We start from the raw sequence: 18,131 nt of genomic DNA, 5'->3' as shown, positions 1-18,131 counted from the left end.
GTCGCTATGAAAAAGGAGACACCCTCTATAATACATAATGTGCTTATTATTATTCATCAGGTATAATTTATGTATAAATTTATAATTAAACAGTAGAATTACTTTTCAGAAAAAAAACTATCTATTTTAGTTTGGATTTTTTTGGATGTGGCTATATCAGTTACTTTTTCTTTAAACCTTTTCAGCAGCAATACATCTTGAATAGCCAGATTGTTCTCCTCGCTCCACCTGATCGCATTTGTATGTTTAACTTTCTGTGTAATCACATCCTCATCTGATTCAATTAAGATTCGTTTTGATTTTCGATATTGTTTCCTATGGCATCTTATACCAGCTCTTCTTCAGTCAAATCTACTACAATTCTTGTTCTCCCACAGCCCATTTAGAAATGTTTTCGCTGTTTAAATTATGTTCTGTATCAATGACTCTTAAAGAATTTGTAATTTTTTCCAAATCTTCCCAACTTATTGGAGCAAGTTTTTTTTTAACTTGTTGTCGCGGTCTTGCCGTTGTCTGGTTCTTCGCTACTTGTTCAGACAAGAAAATTCCATTGTTTTACACGTTAATATTTTTGCGCCCGGATTATAGAGGCAAAATTTAGAAACTGCCCAAATAATAAAAGTGTCCTGATCACTGGAGTGTTCGGATTACTAAAGTTATACTGTACATTTATATTAATTTTAGATTTTCAGTTTATTACCTGTAATTGTGAAAATCAAGAAAGAGAGAATCAGAAGAAACCAATTTCAAGCAGCAAATGTGTAATTTGTTATTTGTATTTTACAATAATAATTCAATGTTTTCTGTTGTCATGTGATTGAGTCGACAATTTAAATTGGCCTTTTCTCAAAAGACATGTTCTTTGTGAAGACCATTTGGACCAAGAATCATTCACGTTTACTTAAAAGGAGTAAAATTTGCATGTCCAAAGAAAATTAAAAAATTTTGCATATCCCTAGGAAGAAGATTAATATAAGTTGCAAAACAATTTCCGCCTAAATACCTCTAAAAAACCCTCTTTTAATACAATTAATAAGGCTATATTTGAACCCCACAAAAAAGTCAAGACCATTTATGCAAATTTTTAAATGATTATCTTAAAATATGTAATTCACATACATTAAAAAAAGTCACAATAAAACTCAAAATAAATAAAACTCACATTTAGTGTCAATCACAACTAGGTGTATAACAAATTCAATGACAAAATAGATGGGTAGGTTGACGGGATCCATTAGGTATGAAAAATGAGTTTCCCAATCATGCTTTAGTCTTTATGTTAAATGGTCTTCATAAAACATGGAAGTTGCCAATAGCTTATGTTTTTACCCGAGGCATAATTAATTCATCAAAACTTAAATTGCTTTTTAAGTAAGTCATTACCAAACTTGAAATGAAAAATAAGACGAAAACCATCTAGCCCTCCTGTTTTATTAATGTGCTTTTACAATTCAATCCCAATTACCTTACTTTTTTAATATATTGTTTATAGGATAATGGTATTTTAGATTTGGAATATCATCTTTAAGAAGCCTCACATGTAACTTATATAATATATTATAGAAATTATCTCAAAGAAAACATTCTGTCTTAATATTTTAATACATTTGTCCAAATATATTCAAATTCAAGGAAATATAAATGTTACTTTATTTTTCCAATATGTTTATTATTCCTAAAAGTTCCTTCTTATTTTTTTTTATTATTTCCTTCGTTTTAGCACTTTTCTCTTCCTGTTTCGTGAGGCGTTCCACGTGTTTTCACTTTCGTGAGCAGTAATAGACCCAGAGGCCAAAGACAAAAAAGCTATTGTGTGGATAAAATTTGGTAGTGGACTTTTATGGAGACATTACCTTTTCGACTTTGACCTTTTGGTTTATAGTATCTGTCTGTAGCGCGTCATAAACGTGATGCCATCTGGTATACATTTGATTAACTCCTCTTCCTATTTTACTTTCTCTATGCACGATGACAAAAAAACATTTTAAAAAACATATGCCCTTTCAAAAAAATTAAGATTTCCAGTATAATGACGACAAGGCAGTACACACAATTCAGTTTTTTTCCCCAAAAACCTATTAATGTTAATTCTAGTTAATGATAGCACCCTTCTCCAATTAGCATATAATTAATTAAAGAAACTCTGCTCTAAAATTAAATTAAATATTGGTTATATATTATTAGAGCTAAAAATATTTACTGACCTGGTATGTAAATGCTGCAATTGCACCTGGAAATTATCAACTTGCTCCTGTAGTTCATCATTAGTCCTTTGCAACTTCCTCGAGTGATTCTGCACCGTGTCCAGCTCGTCTTCCGCGATCGCCAAATCTTTCTTCAACTCCTCCACTCTCGTCCTGAGTTTTTTCACTTCAGACTCGTACTGTTCCGCTCGTCTCGTCGCGTGCGCCAGCTCGGTCATCTTGTCCTGCACGATTTTCTTTAGTTTAGACTGGGAATGTCTTAAGTCAGCGATTTCCTGCGAGAAAAACCACACAAATCAGTTTAATTTACATCCAAAAAAAGTTGCAATATTACTTTATTTCTATCGCAAATCTCTTGCTGTAAATGCCTGATTTCCATGTCGGAGGTGCTTAAGGTCCGATTGCTTTTTCTCTCTAATCTGTCCTGCATGTCCCTTATTTCGGATCTTAGTTTTTTATTGTCCCTTTCTAGGGCTAACTTTTCTGTTTCTAGACGCTCTCTTTTGGCCCACTCTGACGCATTTTCGGCCTGAAGTCTCTCTAACTGAAAGTGAAAATTGTTTATTATTTATATCACGAGGAAAGTGGTAAACAGTAATAAAAATTATAACTTTTAACATATAAAAATGTTCACTTTTATTAAAATTTATCGACTAACTCATATAAGAAATTCTGCCTGATAAATTAAAAAATATTATATATTCTAAAACTTAACTATAAACTATTTTTATGTGATAAATTTAATTGTTTTTCAGTAAAACATAATTAGTTGCACATTAATCTTATTTGTTTTTTTTCTGAAGACTTTTATTTCCTACTGTGTTTCAAGGATGAAAAACATATGTTCTATTTATTCAATTTTTATTTTTTCTCTTAAAAAACCATCTATTTTTAAAGTTAATTTAAAATTGATTGATTGCTGTTACTGAGTTGATGCTTTTGCTCTTATCAAATAAAACTAGTATCTTATAAAATATATTGCTATTGTAAGCATTTTATGGAAAGATATACGGTCAAAATTGTGTATTAAAACCGCTAAGCACACCATAAACGTAATTAAAAATTACTAAATTATCCGATATAAAATACTAAATTAGTTTCCGAGTTTCCCAACTCATCATCAGCATCTTTCCGATATTTTTTCATTAATTACCAAAGTTTCACTTGCTAAAAGTGCTCGATTAAGTAAGCTTTAAGTTTCTTGAGAGCTATTTGCTTTTTGTATGACTTATTGCCTTAAGCAGCCTTACTAGTAGATTTATAATTACCGCCAGTTTATCTCCTGCATCATACCTAGGATATAATAATAATAATAATAATAATAATAATAATAATAATAATAATAATAACAATAATAATAATAATCAATGCCTTTATATTACGAAAATAGTTACAAAAGTTATTAACCAAAAATGCAGCGAGATCTAGCCTGGGGCTACTCTATCTAACCACACTGCTAACTTAACATACGAAAGCATAATAATGTAAATAATAAATGAATTGAATAAGTTTTAAACATTATGAAGAACATACAGAAAGAAAAAAAAAGACGAAGAAAAGCCTAAAATAGAATTTTGCTTACATCACATGACGTAATTAATTATTTAAATAATTATAATTATATCTAGTTTATAAAAGAAAGAGAAAAAAGTAATAAGTAAGTAATTAGTAATATAACTTAAAATTAAATGAAATATATTTTTTATATTTTAGTTATTAGTTCGCAGTATTAGAAAAGTAAGATTTGACAGCTTTTCGAAATAAGACAGCCGAGGTTTTAGCTTTAAGGTTATTTGGCAATGAATTATATACCTTAACCGCACTATAACTGAAAGACCCTTGGAATATTAAGCCGCGCCTACCACCAACATCGTTACTTTGATTGTAAATCGGTCCTATTTAGTACCTTACTTCATTGTACGACCGAAAGTGTTTATTTTATTGGACCTTCGTTGGAGACATTTTTTTTATCAAGTGCATCGACTATTATATTTTGAGATAGCTTTAAAAATTGTTAAGGTAAGTTAAATTATGTATTATATTTCTATTAGGAGGGGTTCAATAAATGTAGCTAAATGATCTATAAATAGATCGCTGGGATAAACAGAGATTTTTTTAAATTTAATTTCTAAAAAATACTTATAACTTATATTAGATACAAAAAAATGTTTTTCTGTAAGATTTTTTTTATTTCAGATATAAAAATGGGCAAACCTAATATATTTAAAAATCTAGAAGATGCAGTGCAGTACCTGTACTCAGAGCAAATAGATGCGGACATACTAGCGTTGCCACCCGATGTTCATAAGCTAACCGATGAGGAAGTATTTAACGATGAAGAAACTGGAATCCCTATCTTAGAAGATATTGCTGGTTATGTAGAAATACAGACAAATGAAGATGACGAAAGCGAGGAAGAAGATAACTTACCATTGGCACATCTACTCCCTGAAAAAAAAAAGGAAAAATTGAAAAACCACAAAAACTTGAAACTAAATGGATCAAAACTGACCCTAAATATAATCTTCAAACAGCCGAACAGGATTTTTTACAAGCTGAGAATGATATGAAAGCTACATTGAAAGACTCCTCTGGGGTAAACATATTTGAACACTTTTTCGATGATGAAATTTACAGCATGATAAGGGAACAAACTACTAACTATGCAGTTACCCAAAAGAATCGACATGGATTTACAATATCAAAAGATGATATAAGGATTTTTATTGGTTTTTTGATATTTAGTGGCTATCATACTTTACCCTCTGAAAGAGATTACTGGTCCGATGAAGACGATTTGGGCCAATCAATCGTGAAAAATGCTATGAGTAGAAATGCCTACTTGGAAATAAAATTATGTATTCATTTTGTCGACAATACTAAAGCTAAAGACAACACAAATGATAAATATTTTAAAATACGACCATTATTTGAAAAAGTTAATAATAATTTCAAAAAATTCGGAATTTTTCAAGGAAATCTGTCAATTGATGAAATGCTTGTTAGGTATTATGGTCGGCACTCGTTAAAACAATTAATTAGAGCCAAGCCAATCCGTTTTTGCCTTAGAACATTGAAAGGCTAGAAGTAGCATACCGTGGAACTATGGGCAGGTTTGTTTGCTTGCAACATCTCTGATGCAATGATGCCAAATGCTCATAGAGAAATGGAAAAAATCACTTTATAATATCATAAAAATTTTCAGTTGTTTCCGAAGGCTCAAAACAATACTACTGCTCCCCTTTAATAAATTATCAAGCATTTTTTTAAAGAAATTTAATAAGATACTCTATATCGAAGTCAATATACGTTAAATAAATTAAAATAAAGTACGAAGCAACGAGAAAACGGTAATAGCATCGCAACGCCGCTCGATTGCATTGTTGATGCCACCGATACAAGCACTCTCTACCAGTGACGTCGTCAACAAATATTTACCTGATAAATTTTTATTAATTATTATAGAGTTTGAGTATAAGTAATATTACCATTTACGAGCTATTTATGTGTTTTTTAACGGACTTCGTTACAGGAAGGTCCTAATAAAAGGCAGCATTTTTGTCAAAGCATTTTTATGGAAATTAAATATTTTAATAATATAATATTATAGATTTCTTAATAAATCATGTTTTAAGACACAAATTTTTATTATTTTGCATAATTTTATTGTTATATTGGATAAAACTCAGTTTTACATCACGTACTTTATATCACATAATATATACTTCTATGGTGCTGACTTTTTCAAAGGGACAGTATTGCTTCAGCGGAAAGAGTTAAAACTACAAGGATGTTCAAATTGTTTCGGTAAGGAGTAAGGAGTTGCAGGTTATAAGATTTTTATTATGAGTATTTAGTCTGTACAATGGTTTTGAGACATTTAACAGTAACCTATATAATACCTAATACCAATTATTATATGATATTAACTTATACTAAAAAACAAAGCTTACCTGAGAATAAAGACTATGTACAATAGATTAGATTAGATAGTTTATTAGTAGAAATATACAAACAAGTACTTTTACAACTCAAATAAAATATGTAGTATGTTGGGCTTTTTCGAAAATCATGTTATTATTTCTTAAGTATTTTAATAATGACTTGAGAAATCTAATTCAATTTCTTTGGCCCAAATTTGTTTGTTGCAATCTTCGAATTTTAATTTTTTGTTCTTTATTTTTTTTTCCATAATTTGGTGACAAGTGATTTAGCTTTTGAAACGGTGGAATCATCAGTGCTTAGGTCCTCAGGATATCATTTTGATTTTACCCTAGAATAATATACACAAAAATACAGTATTAAATAAAAAGAAAAAGAAAAAATTAAAAAAATATATTATGATAAACCAATTGATCAATAAAATGCATGTTATTATAAAGAATCTTTGTAATATCATACATTTGATTAATTGCATTTAATTAAACAAATATAACACAATAAAATACTATATCACTTTTAAATAAGATATATAGAATAGGATGATACATGGCATAAAACTAGTAGTCTATTTTGAGTGCATTTTTACCTTTTCCTTGGCAGAGTAAGGGAATGTGTAGCAGTTAAACAAAAACGGCTTGGATGAGAAATAGTAATTGTTGAACTAGACCCCACGGTAACTATTAATCTCAGATGCAGTTATTGTTGATGATGAATGATCAGATCTGTAATTATACAAAATTTGGTGTATCAAGAATATTAATCTATGTTAATTATCCATACTTGTCTATATTAGCTTCACTGCTTGTACTATATACCATTTTGGAAGCTAAAGAAGTTTATGCACTCTTCAGGAAAACTACCCCTGCAGCTTTGAAGGGTAAATCACTTGGTAAATTAACTGAACTATCGGCTGCTGTGTTTTTAACCAGTGAATCAGAAATCCTAGTAAAAAAATAGTTTTACACACATACCTAATTTAATAAGTATTAGGTATAAATAAAGCTTATATGAGTAACACTAATACTTTTTGTGACGATTTTTTTATACTAGAAAAATATATTTAAAAAAAAATTACCTTTGAAGTAGAGCTGATTTTTTTAATAAAGTCTGGCTACTGATAATATTATCTTCCTTATATAAGAAATCACTTCCAAGGATGTGATCTGAATAAACAAATATGTTCTTTTTAATTGTGTTGATTTCCATTAATAAAATCCATTGTTCCCTGTGGGCATATATTAGGCAATCTATAATAAGTATTTGATATTTAATCAAAAAGCAAAAAAAATTACAGTAATAAATTAATATGTGGTGTCAATTACTATATGTATTATTGTAAGTTGCAATATGGTAAAACAAACAATAAATTATCGACCAAATTTTAGGGAAAGACAAAATTAACTTTATACATAGATATCAATATCTAAATAAGTTTCAAAATTATTTAAAGGCAATAAAAAATTAGTAATTTCATCTATCTACCTAATATCTATATTAAAAAAACATAACTATATAGGTACATTTAAAAATATAAATATTTTGGTATTTTACGCACACTTTCACATTCAAGTTTTTATTAGGTTAATATCTATAAGATCCCCTATTCTACGTTTATGATGATGGTAACCCTATGATGTGATGTTATGAAAGTATCGGTACTTACTTGTGAAAAGATCGGCTGGAATCATCTTTTTATCATGATGCGGCACAAACGACACAAGTTTTTGCCATCCTAGCAATTTAAGAAAACACTAAAATGTGGCCTTTTTCCTTTTTAAACCAAAAATTAATGAAAATACACGAATCCCGAAAATAAACAAAGAGGCCGTTTGACAGATGACACTACGCGTATAGCTCAGGCGCTTAAGCTCCGGTGTTGTCGCTTCAAATTTTTTAGAAGCAGTTTTAGGGATAAGCATGTTAATAATTTTGTTTTTTTTTGCTTAAGGATATTATATTTATTCTTAAAATAGGTTAATTGTAGTATTTATTCTTTTTATTTTAAATTTTCCTATAAAATACAACACAAATAAGTTAAATTAACGTTATAATGGTTGTTAAAATATAGCTAAAAATTTCCTCCGTTGGAAATTTGCGTCGACTTGACAACAGAGAATCGGCAAATATGTTTGTAAACAAAACACCCCTCTTGCCCCTGTGCACATGTTGGACTCAAACAAAGTTGTTGTTTACTAATTCTAGCCTTTCAATGTTCTAAGGTTTTTGCTATAAACTATGGGCAATGTGTGGCGAAGACGGATATTGCTTTTCTTTTTCACTTTATGCTGGAAAAGAAGAAAATCAACAAAAAGAGCCTTTGGGTACCAGGGTAGTTGTAGAAATGCTATCAATTGTGGAAAATTCGAAAAGCTACTCCGTCTACTTCGATAATTTTTTTAGTAGTCATAGGCTATTTCACAAGCTAAAAAAATTTAAATTTAGAGCTACTGGCACGATAAGGGAAAATGGGACTGCCCAGTGCCCATTACAATCAACCAAGGAACTGGAAAAAAATGCCTTGTGGATCATATGATTTTAGATTCGACATCAAAAATGAAATACTAATTGTTAAATGGAATGACAATAAGTGTGTTTCAATGGCCACTAATTTTGATTACGTAAAGCCAGTAGCCTCAGTTCCACGCTGTAATAGGAAGGAAAAAGCTCGCAGGCCAGTTTCCCAACCTAGACTGATATACAACTACAATAAATACATGGGAGGAGTGGATCACCATGACTGACTTTTGGAGAAGCATAGCATCGCCATCCGAGGCAAAAAGTGGTACTGGTGTTTATTCACAAGGATGATAGATATGGCAGTAATAAATTCGTTGCAGCTTTACCGAAGAATCAATGGCAAGAAATTTAAAAGATTTTAGGCGCGAGATTGCAGTAACCTACCTCAAGCTTGGTCATGGACGAAGTATTATGAAAAGTAGACCCCTGAGCTTACCATCAACCTCCAAATCACGCGTACCTGATGAAGTTAGACTTAATGAAAAGGGGCATTTTTTGGAAAAGAGAACCAATCAAAGAAGATGCCAATACGTTTCTTGTAAAAGTCGCCCACTTACTTACTGCAAAAAATGTAACATTACGCTTTGCACTACTTGTTTTGTAAAATATCACCGCAAAAATTAGATATTGTACAATTTTACAGTAATAAAAAACGTATTTTTTTATAAAAAAAAAATCAATTATTTGCCCAGCGATCTATTTATAGATCATCTTTTTTTGAAAAAACTAAAAAACAAAAAAATTTCTTTAATTTTTTTTTGGCTAAAAATTCAAAATAACTTGGGAAGACTATTTTTTCAACGATTTTCAAAAAAAAAATAATTCGGGGGTTAATGGGTTAATTATACCAAAGTTTCACTTGCTAAAGGTGCTCCAATAAGTAAGCTTTAAGTTTCTTGAGAGCTATTTGCTTATTGCATGACTCTTATTGTCTTAAGCAGCCTTACTAGTAGATTTATAATTACCGCCAGTTTAACTCCTGCTTTTCACGGCTTTACGTAAAATATCCTAAAATAGGCGAAAAAAAGCAAACTTTTGCAAATTTAGTTTCAGGGCGGGTACTGTTATACCTGGGATGCATCTCCCTGTAGGAGAGCTATGATATAAGTTTGCTTGATTTATATTTAGCAAATCATTGACACAGTAAAAACAGAAGCAATCCATTTATAGTTTCTTGACTACATTGAATTATTTTAAACCCCCTTTGTTTATCTTTTAAGGCACTATTGTCAATCTTGAAGATTTTTATGAAATTTTGGTCAACTCCTCTTATCCTATAGTGACTTAACATGTCTAAAAGGAAATTATGTGAAACACTATCAAACGCTTTTCCCAGATCTAAAAATATTACTAAGGTTCCTTTACTTGTATTAATAGTACTATAAACACACTTTGTTGTGTACCCCATAAAGTGCGTCATCAGTGGATCTTCCTTGTAGAAAACCGAACTGCTTGCGTAAATATTAAATATTAACCTTTTCACCCTTTTAAAAACGAAAAGAATAAAAATTGTTGGCTTACTAGCCACTTAATTAATTTTTAAATTTCACGAATTTTTCGTCACTTATCAAGTTTCTGTTTGAAGTGTTTTACTACTTTCTTCTTAGTTAGTTTTTAAAGTTCCGTGACAGTTTATATTCCTTGCAAATAGCTCTTATTGGCCCAAACAGCCTTACTAATGGATTTATATAGAGGGTGTCCCATAAACAATGGTAAATAATGTTACAGCAGATTTCTTCAAAAAAATTAGGTTAAGTTATGTTTTCCTAGTCCGAAGTCAAAGACAACCCAGATACAGGATGATAAGATTAATGTAATATTTTTGAATTTTGGGCATAAATTTAGCATTTATGCTTTGTTTTTAAAAAAACTTAGAATATGGCTTTGTTTTTATATAGCAAACCATTTTTTTAAACTATGTCATAGAGAATGTCACCAGCAATATTTTAATTTTTTTTTTAATTTCGTAACTTTTCTAGCTTTGGCATAATTTATTTTTTTTATTTAAAAACCGAATACTTTAATAATCTCTCTGCGATAAACCCTTTTAGAGAAATTTACATTTAAAGTTTTCAATGCACTAAAAAAATGACATTCCTAAACTATTTAAATTGCTTTATTACACTTCGAATGAATGGTGAAATATAAAAGATACATAAAAAATATGAATATTTACCAGTAAATGATCGACATGACCTCCATTATTTGTCTCAATACATTTTAAAATTATTTTGCTGAAAGATCGCCCAATCTTAAGAAATAATTGCTCATTTTGAAATGACTTTCCAGCAGTTAATATTTTTACCATTAATCGCTCTCTTGTGTTTATTGTATTTTCGTAAACAATTCATTTCATGTATCCCCATATGCAAAAATCTAATGGGTTAAAGTCTGGACTTCGTGCGGGCCAAGGTATTCGACTTTCACGTCATACGCTATAAGTTACTATAACCAACAGAACTAATAATACGAACGCAATAAAAGGTAATAGAGGTAATAGATAAAATTACTAAATGTGTGAGTTTGAAAGTAACTGACAAGAACATAAATCCTGACAATGACATTTATATTGACAGGCCATATTTATATTATTTCCTCTTGTCAGGCACAGCCTACTTACCAGATATTTTAACTAGGTTAAGTAGGAAAGCTGTAAAATTTTATCTTGAGTGCATTAAAAACATTAAATTTAAATATCTCGAAAAGGGTTAATTGTAGCGAAGTATACCTTTTTTTAAGTAAAACTGCTTGCACAATGTATATTTTAGATAAAAAATTAAATGAAAAAATCAAAATGTTCCTGCTGGAGCATATAAAAAAATCAATATCCAAATTTTGTTAAAAACGAAGAATAAATGCTAAATTTATGGCCAAAATTCAAAAAAATTACATTAAATTTATCAACCTGTATTTTGGTTGTCTTTGACTTTCGGAACAGGAAAATTTAACTTAACTTTTAGGAAATTGCATGCATTCAAAGACAAGCAAGAAAGAGATTCTACCCGTGCAACATAGTTAACTTATTTGGATTGTTACGCACTATCAAACCGACATGCTTTTGATTTAATAGCAGATATTACATTTAGAACATCAATTTATTAACAAGGGGTAAACTAAGAACTGCTTGTCGAGTCTACGTGTTCACATTTATTTATACAATCCTCAGTAATATCTATCGTTAAACCATCAACAGATTTTATGCTTTTTTTATAGTTTTAGGATTTCTTTACTGATTAAGTATTCATATACTGTTTTTTGTTTTTCATAAATATTAAAATCATCTAAAGCGCTTTCCAAGTATCCTTACTATTATTATTTCGTCCTCCAAATTTTTAACCAAACATTTAATCAACTAATTTAAATAATGTATCATTAGTACTTCTGGCCTCTATAAAACCAAATCGATTTTTTATATTGTATTTTATTTCAAGACAAAAAGTTATAGAGTCCGATTTTAAGGCATTTTTGAAAAATATCTTAAAATCATGAAAAAAAGTTGAAAATTTAAAAAAAAAATTTTTTTTTAAGTTTTCAATTTTTTTCTTTTTAAAATTGTTGAAAACTTTCAACGTATGCATGGCACCCCAAATTAAAATTTAAAAAAATGATTTTTTTTATGAGTATAAAACAAAAAGTTGCCACCCATATATTTAACCATAGGTCAACATAAAATGCAATATAAAAGGGTGGACAAGAAAAGAGTGCTGGGCTAGCCTATCTCGCGGAGAGTGGTCGTGCAAGTTCTTTAAAACAAAGGAAGTAAATAAAATAAAGCTCAGGGGCGCCAGTGTCCAAATTACCCTTAAAACACCCCTATAGAATTTAAGTAAAGAGCCACGCAATACTTACTATAAAAACTACTGCATAAAAGAAAGACCCAAGTATCTACGAATTATAAGTCTTGTAAAAGTTCTGCCTCTGGAAATTAGTGTCAAATAAAAGATTTAAAATTTATTTTCAAATGACAGGTAAATTTAATTCAAATTTAGGTTGTTAATTATATAATTTTAATTGGGGGAAGAACCGTAAGGTTATGAAAATATTAACACTACTAAAAAAACGAGCTATTATACCATGGTATCACTTAATAAAGCTTATAAAAAAATACAACGAAGATAAACCCACCTTATTGTGATCACAATTTGGTTTACACTTCTGCCGATATAAAAAAATAAAAAACTGTATTATCACACTTTTTGTGTCGATAAGTAATATTTTAAGCACTACTTTTGAAGTAGGTAAGCACGGTAAGTAAAAATAGGTAAGTTTTTAATTTAGCCTTAATTTAAATTACAAAAAAATATATATTAATCAATTTGTTTTCAGCATTTAAGCTGCACCAAATTTACAAAAAACGACTTATCTGGGAGCCTGGGACACCACAACAGACTCAAGGAATCAAGGACACCATCAAACAACTGGATATATCTGGAACTTCATCATACCAAACTAACTTTAATCCAATCTGGAAACTGGAGACCAACGACGAAGAATACAACTGCTTTGAATCTTTCTTTTCACCCTATCCTTCAACCCTTTTTTTTTACACTTTAGAATTCAGCAAAGGGAAAGCAACAGAATTAATAAAATCGTTCTAGCTTTCGAGTCCTCCAATATAAATTGATCTATTTAAGCGAAAGATTTTCTATGCTACTATAAGACCAAAACCATTTATCCTGATCAAAGTCAGCAAATGAGTTTCAAAAGAACTCCTACAGAGATATAATTCATTTAATTTGCAAATTTTGTAGCATCCAATCCACAAAGGAACGCAAAAATTACTAAAGCGTTAAATTGCCACAAGACAGCGATTTTAGTCTGTACAAGTTGCACAGAAGTGGATCTTGGCAGAAAATGACCGATGCTCGGCGGTTTACCGTGAGCGAAAAACCCCAAAAAAAAAACAAAAAAAAAAAAACGTACAAAGAATGCCAGACTAGGATTCTTTTCAAACGAATATTATTTATACAGGATGGCTGTGAATTAAATAGTAATATACAGTTCGATAATTTTTAATTGTTTGATTAAATAGTTAAGAAACTTTGTTTTTAAAGAGTTAGATTAATATATCGTCGCTGATCCTACCAAGGGACGAGAGCGCCAATTTGTTAATTTTACAGAAAAGCGTTTTAAAGAAAATAGGTCCTATTTGGAACACGATTACTTTTTAAATAGTTTATTAATTATTTTACTGTCTATGGTGTTACGTAGGTCAATATACATGCTTACTAAATATATGTGTAAAATTTGAATACCTATAAGTTATTTACAGCTAAAATTGACCCAAATGGACGTTCGCCCATTGGTTAGATTTTTTGAATGTTATATTGGATGTTCGCCTGTTCTATTATACTAATATTCAAATTAAATAAAACATGTAACCGCTCTTTCAGGTATTTGTTTATTCGTTATGAAAGGTAGATTTATGAAAAATATTGTTAATACAACTTAACAGTAACAACTAGTTTCAATAAAGCTAACGAACTAAAGAATAGCAACTCCTATACATCAAAAATTTAATAATATTTTAAAAGTAAACATACACATTTTAACAGTAGATACTAGAGGATAACCACAAAAAAATAATAATTTCTTTTATTATTTATAAATAAAGATTATTGAAACATACTAAAATTAAAAACATTTGGCTCGTTATTCATGCGAAAGATCTTTAAAATATTTTTGAAATATTGGATCTTTTATAACCGGCGTAAGACCTGTGCATAAACTAATAAGATCATTGTACTTATCTCCAGAGAGTTTTATCAAGTCTTTGTTTGAAAGAGGTATAGGCTGAGTCATGATTTCAAGCGTATTTCTTTTAAGGGGCAATACAAAGTAGTTTTCAGCAAGGTGACTGTTCTTTACTAAAAGTTGTGAAATATTGTCTTTGTCTACCATAACCTCCTTTACTTTCGTTCAATCGACATCCTCGCCTGTTTCGAATTTTCTAACCGACTTTATACGAATTTTTTCAGAAAGCGATTTAAAATTATAAAAATCATTTACATTCATGCTAATAATAGTGTATGGTAGATTTCGTCTGGCCAGTTTTAGAATAGGTGGAAGCTGAGCAGGTCTAAAGATGTCGCCGGCCAAAGACATAGCTGTTGATACTGAGCTACGGGTCGAATCACCCTCGCTTTGACCGTGGTTCGTTTCAAAAAAATGTTAACGCATCTTTTTAAGGTTTTTCGAATTTGCTATTGTATGCAGCAGCATAGTAAAAACAATCGTGTTGCGGTTCTGACCGCCGCAACCATCTGAAAAAAAGTATACTTCACGAAGGCCACGATCGTCTAATTCACGATAATAATTTAACACAACCGTTTTTTTCAAAACACTACTATTAACTACAGTAAAAATGGGCTGCCATACAGAAAGATGTAGACATAGCAGCCAATATTACTATTGTGAGATCTGACAATTAGGCGAAACTCCATTTTGTGCATGTTCGCCTCTTAGTCTGATCCTATAATGTATTTAGTGTCGCTTACGCCTATAAGACAATTTTGATGCTTACGGGAACTGCTATAGATGGACGTTCGCCAGTTTGCTAGATCATAGATACCTTTAAATCTGATCACTTAATGGGCCTAACTCCAAAACGAAAAAAATTTCGCTTTCGCCCCTTGGTAAGATTAGCGACGATATAATATAGTTTAAGCAAAAATCAATCGTTACAAAGTAGCAAATACAGTATCATCAGTGTTCACACAATATAATTTTCTATCGAAATACGTAGTAATATACCAAGTGTCCCATTTCAAGTAAGAAAGTTAGTGTCACGTCCCGTTAAACTGGAAGTGACGAAAAACAACTGAATATGTCAAATTTGGTTATCTTAAAGAGTAAAATAGTTATTAAGTGTTCTCTTTTATCCGGTGTCACCCGGTATAGTAAAGCACTGAGCGATTTGGCAGCAATCATGAGGGAGATACAGTCAAAGGTTGCAGAATGGTTCACTGCTAATGAATTGAATCTTAATCGTTCTAAGTGCTTTACTTATTCCTTACGTTCTGGCTCAACTTTAGAGAGTGCAAGAGCTGTAAAATTTCTTGGTGTCCATGTTGACACGAAACTGCAGTGGAATGCACGTACTGATAAACTGTGTGAAAAAATGGCTTCTCGTATGTATGCACTGAGAGCTTTGGCTGACGTAGTTTCTGAAAATGTACTTGCAACTGCATACTATGCATGCATTGAAATGAGGCTTGTCTATGCTCTTCTAGCTTGGGGCCACTCATCAAATATTAAAAGAGTTTTTAGTCTTCAAAGAAAGGCTATAAGAACGATTGTAAAAATTCATTATAGAGCAGACTGCAGACAATCTTTTATTAACCTAAATATTTTAACGGTCCCCTGTCTTTACGTATTTCACTGCCTATGCTATGTAAAACATAACCCAACTTCATATGATACTCACAGAGATCTCCATGAGCATTTCACTACAAAAAGACACAACTTATGCATCGAATTTCACAGAATTGATAAAATTAAAACCGCCATAAGTTTCTATGCTCAAAAATATTTTAACTTACTGCCGCCTTCCATGAAATTGCTAAATATACATGAATTTAAATCTGTTATTAAAAAGTATGTAATTAAAAAATGTTTTTATATACCAGATGAGTTCTTCAACAATAATTTCTCAGACATGGTGTAATTTTATCTCTTTTGCTTACTTAAATTGTGTATCTACTTATTCCTTTATCTATCTATCTCTCTATTTATTGATTTTTCATGTGTGTATTATTTCATTGATGTGTGTAAACATTTTTTGTATATATATGACACTAATAAAAATCTATTCTATTATATTCTATATATTTGCTGTACATGCCTTGCATAAATAAATCAGTCTGTACTAAAAAGTAGAGTTTACTAGATCCTAATTCACCATACAATTTAAGCAATTTGTCCAATCCTATAGTGTTCTCTAGCGTAAAAAAGTTATTTTAACTACTCTTATTCATATAATAAACTCGGTTACCTCCGCTCTAAGATCATTAAGTTTTTTATCCGTTCCCTCGCGATTGCTTGCCTCGTCCAGCAAGTCGGCTTTTATAAGTTGAATCTCTTTCTCGTGATCGTCCTGCAAATTAAGCAGCTGCCTCATGGCGTCTTGTTTCGCGTCCCTTAACTCGTCACACTTTTCCTTTTCCTCGTGTAATTCGTTGTTTATCCGGTCAAGCAGTCTTTGCAACGAGTCTTTTTCCCTAAAATCCGCCAAACAGCTTAATCAATATAATAAAAATGTAGCAGAATTATAGCTATACAGATTGGGAGTACTATATGTATACGCAGTGTAAATGTGTATTTATTATTCGAATTTAATTTCAAATATATTTATTGTCTAACAGGAATCTAATCCTAATCACTAAAACAACATACGAATATATAAGTAATAACAAGGCATATGTGATGAAAAATAATAATAACCATATACAGGGTGGCCCATCGAAAACAGTCCAGCAAGGTTTGAGGCTTTTTTTTTTAAATTTAAAAAATGCTCGAACCCGTCGATTTTTGATTTTAGGGGGACAATTTTTTTTAATACTTTCAACCTCTTAACGTCAACCTCTTGGCGGGGGTTGCAACCACCCTCAAATCTTAAATAGGAGTGGGGGTCAAGTGATCCTATTTTAAAGGTCTTTTTATTCTAGTTACAACTGCCAAATTTAAAATTGCTAACTTGAGTTTTCGCAGTATAACAGCTTGTCAAAGATTTTGAAAAAATACCAGTATTTAATATTTTTACCGCTAGTTTTTAAAGGTTATTGATTTACAAAGAAAAAACACTCGCACCCCTCGATTTTTGATTCTAGAAAAACGATCTTTTTTTAACCCTACAACTTCAACCCCTTAGCAGAGGCGACATTCACCCTTACTTTATAAATTGGAAAGGGTGTGTTGTGATACATCTTTTGAAAGGGCATTCAATTTTCTCTACAATAGCGCTTTGTTTTTTAAATTTGAGCTGCGAGTTCTAGAAAAAATCTAATTTAATTTTATTTATTAGTCCTTACGCATTATTTTATTAAATGTTAAAAATGTCCGCCGTTTACCTCCAATTGTTTAAAAATTAACGCTTATCAATGCCAATTCTCAATGTCATGTTTAAAAATTTTATAGCTTACAATTTTTTAAACATTTAATGCTAATGGAAAACTTTACCAATCAAGAATTGGCGGTACAGTAACTGTTCAAAGTGTTCCCAGACATTGTAAAGAATATCGGGTGTTATTTGTTGGCATTCATGAATGATGCGCTTCCGTAAATCTTCTAACGATTCAAATTCTTAACGGTTGGGTGGCATACATTTTTAATTTCAGAGGTCCCCACAAAAAGAAATCAAGAGGAGATAAATCGGGTGATCTCGCGGGCCATTCGATAGCACCTCTTCTCCCAATCCATCTACCAGCAAAAATTTCATCCAGAAACTGCCGTACTGGTAAGGAATAGCAT

At 30.8% G+C, this 18,131-nt stretch overlaps 1 protein-coding gene across 3 annotated transcripts in view; it reads right to left on the bottom strand.

The window, feature by feature from the left end:
• Positions 1–18,131, bottom strand: part of LOC126739172 (coiled-coil domain-containing protein 102A) — a 50,416-nt gene that overhangs the window by 12,834 nt on the left and 19,451 nt on the right. For all 3 annotated transcript variants that reach the window (XM_050444735.1, XM_050444736.1, XM_050444734.1), the window contains exons 7-9: positions 16,657–16,882; positions 2,539–2,748; positions 2,205–2,479 (exon numbers count right to left, since the gene is read on the bottom strand). In XM_050444735.1, the coding sequence (XP_050300692.1) occupies positions 2,205–2,479; positions 2,539–2,748; positions 16,657–16,882 (711 nt within the window). The remainder of the gene's footprint in view (positions 1–2,204; positions 2,480–2,538; positions 2,749–16,656; positions 16,883–18,131) is intronic.

This window comes from Anthonomus grandis, chromosome 8 (assembly GCF_022605725.1).
Source record: "Anthonomus grandis grandis chromosome 8, icAntGran1.3, whole genome shotgun sequence".
In the NCBI taxonomy this organism is placed as follows: Eukaryota; Metazoa; Arthropoda; class Insecta; order Coleoptera; family Curculionidae; genus Anthonomus; species Anthonomus grandis.
The sequence above is the reverse complement of the archived record's forward strand: the minus strand, read 5'-3'. Positions and strand labels throughout refer to the sequence as shown.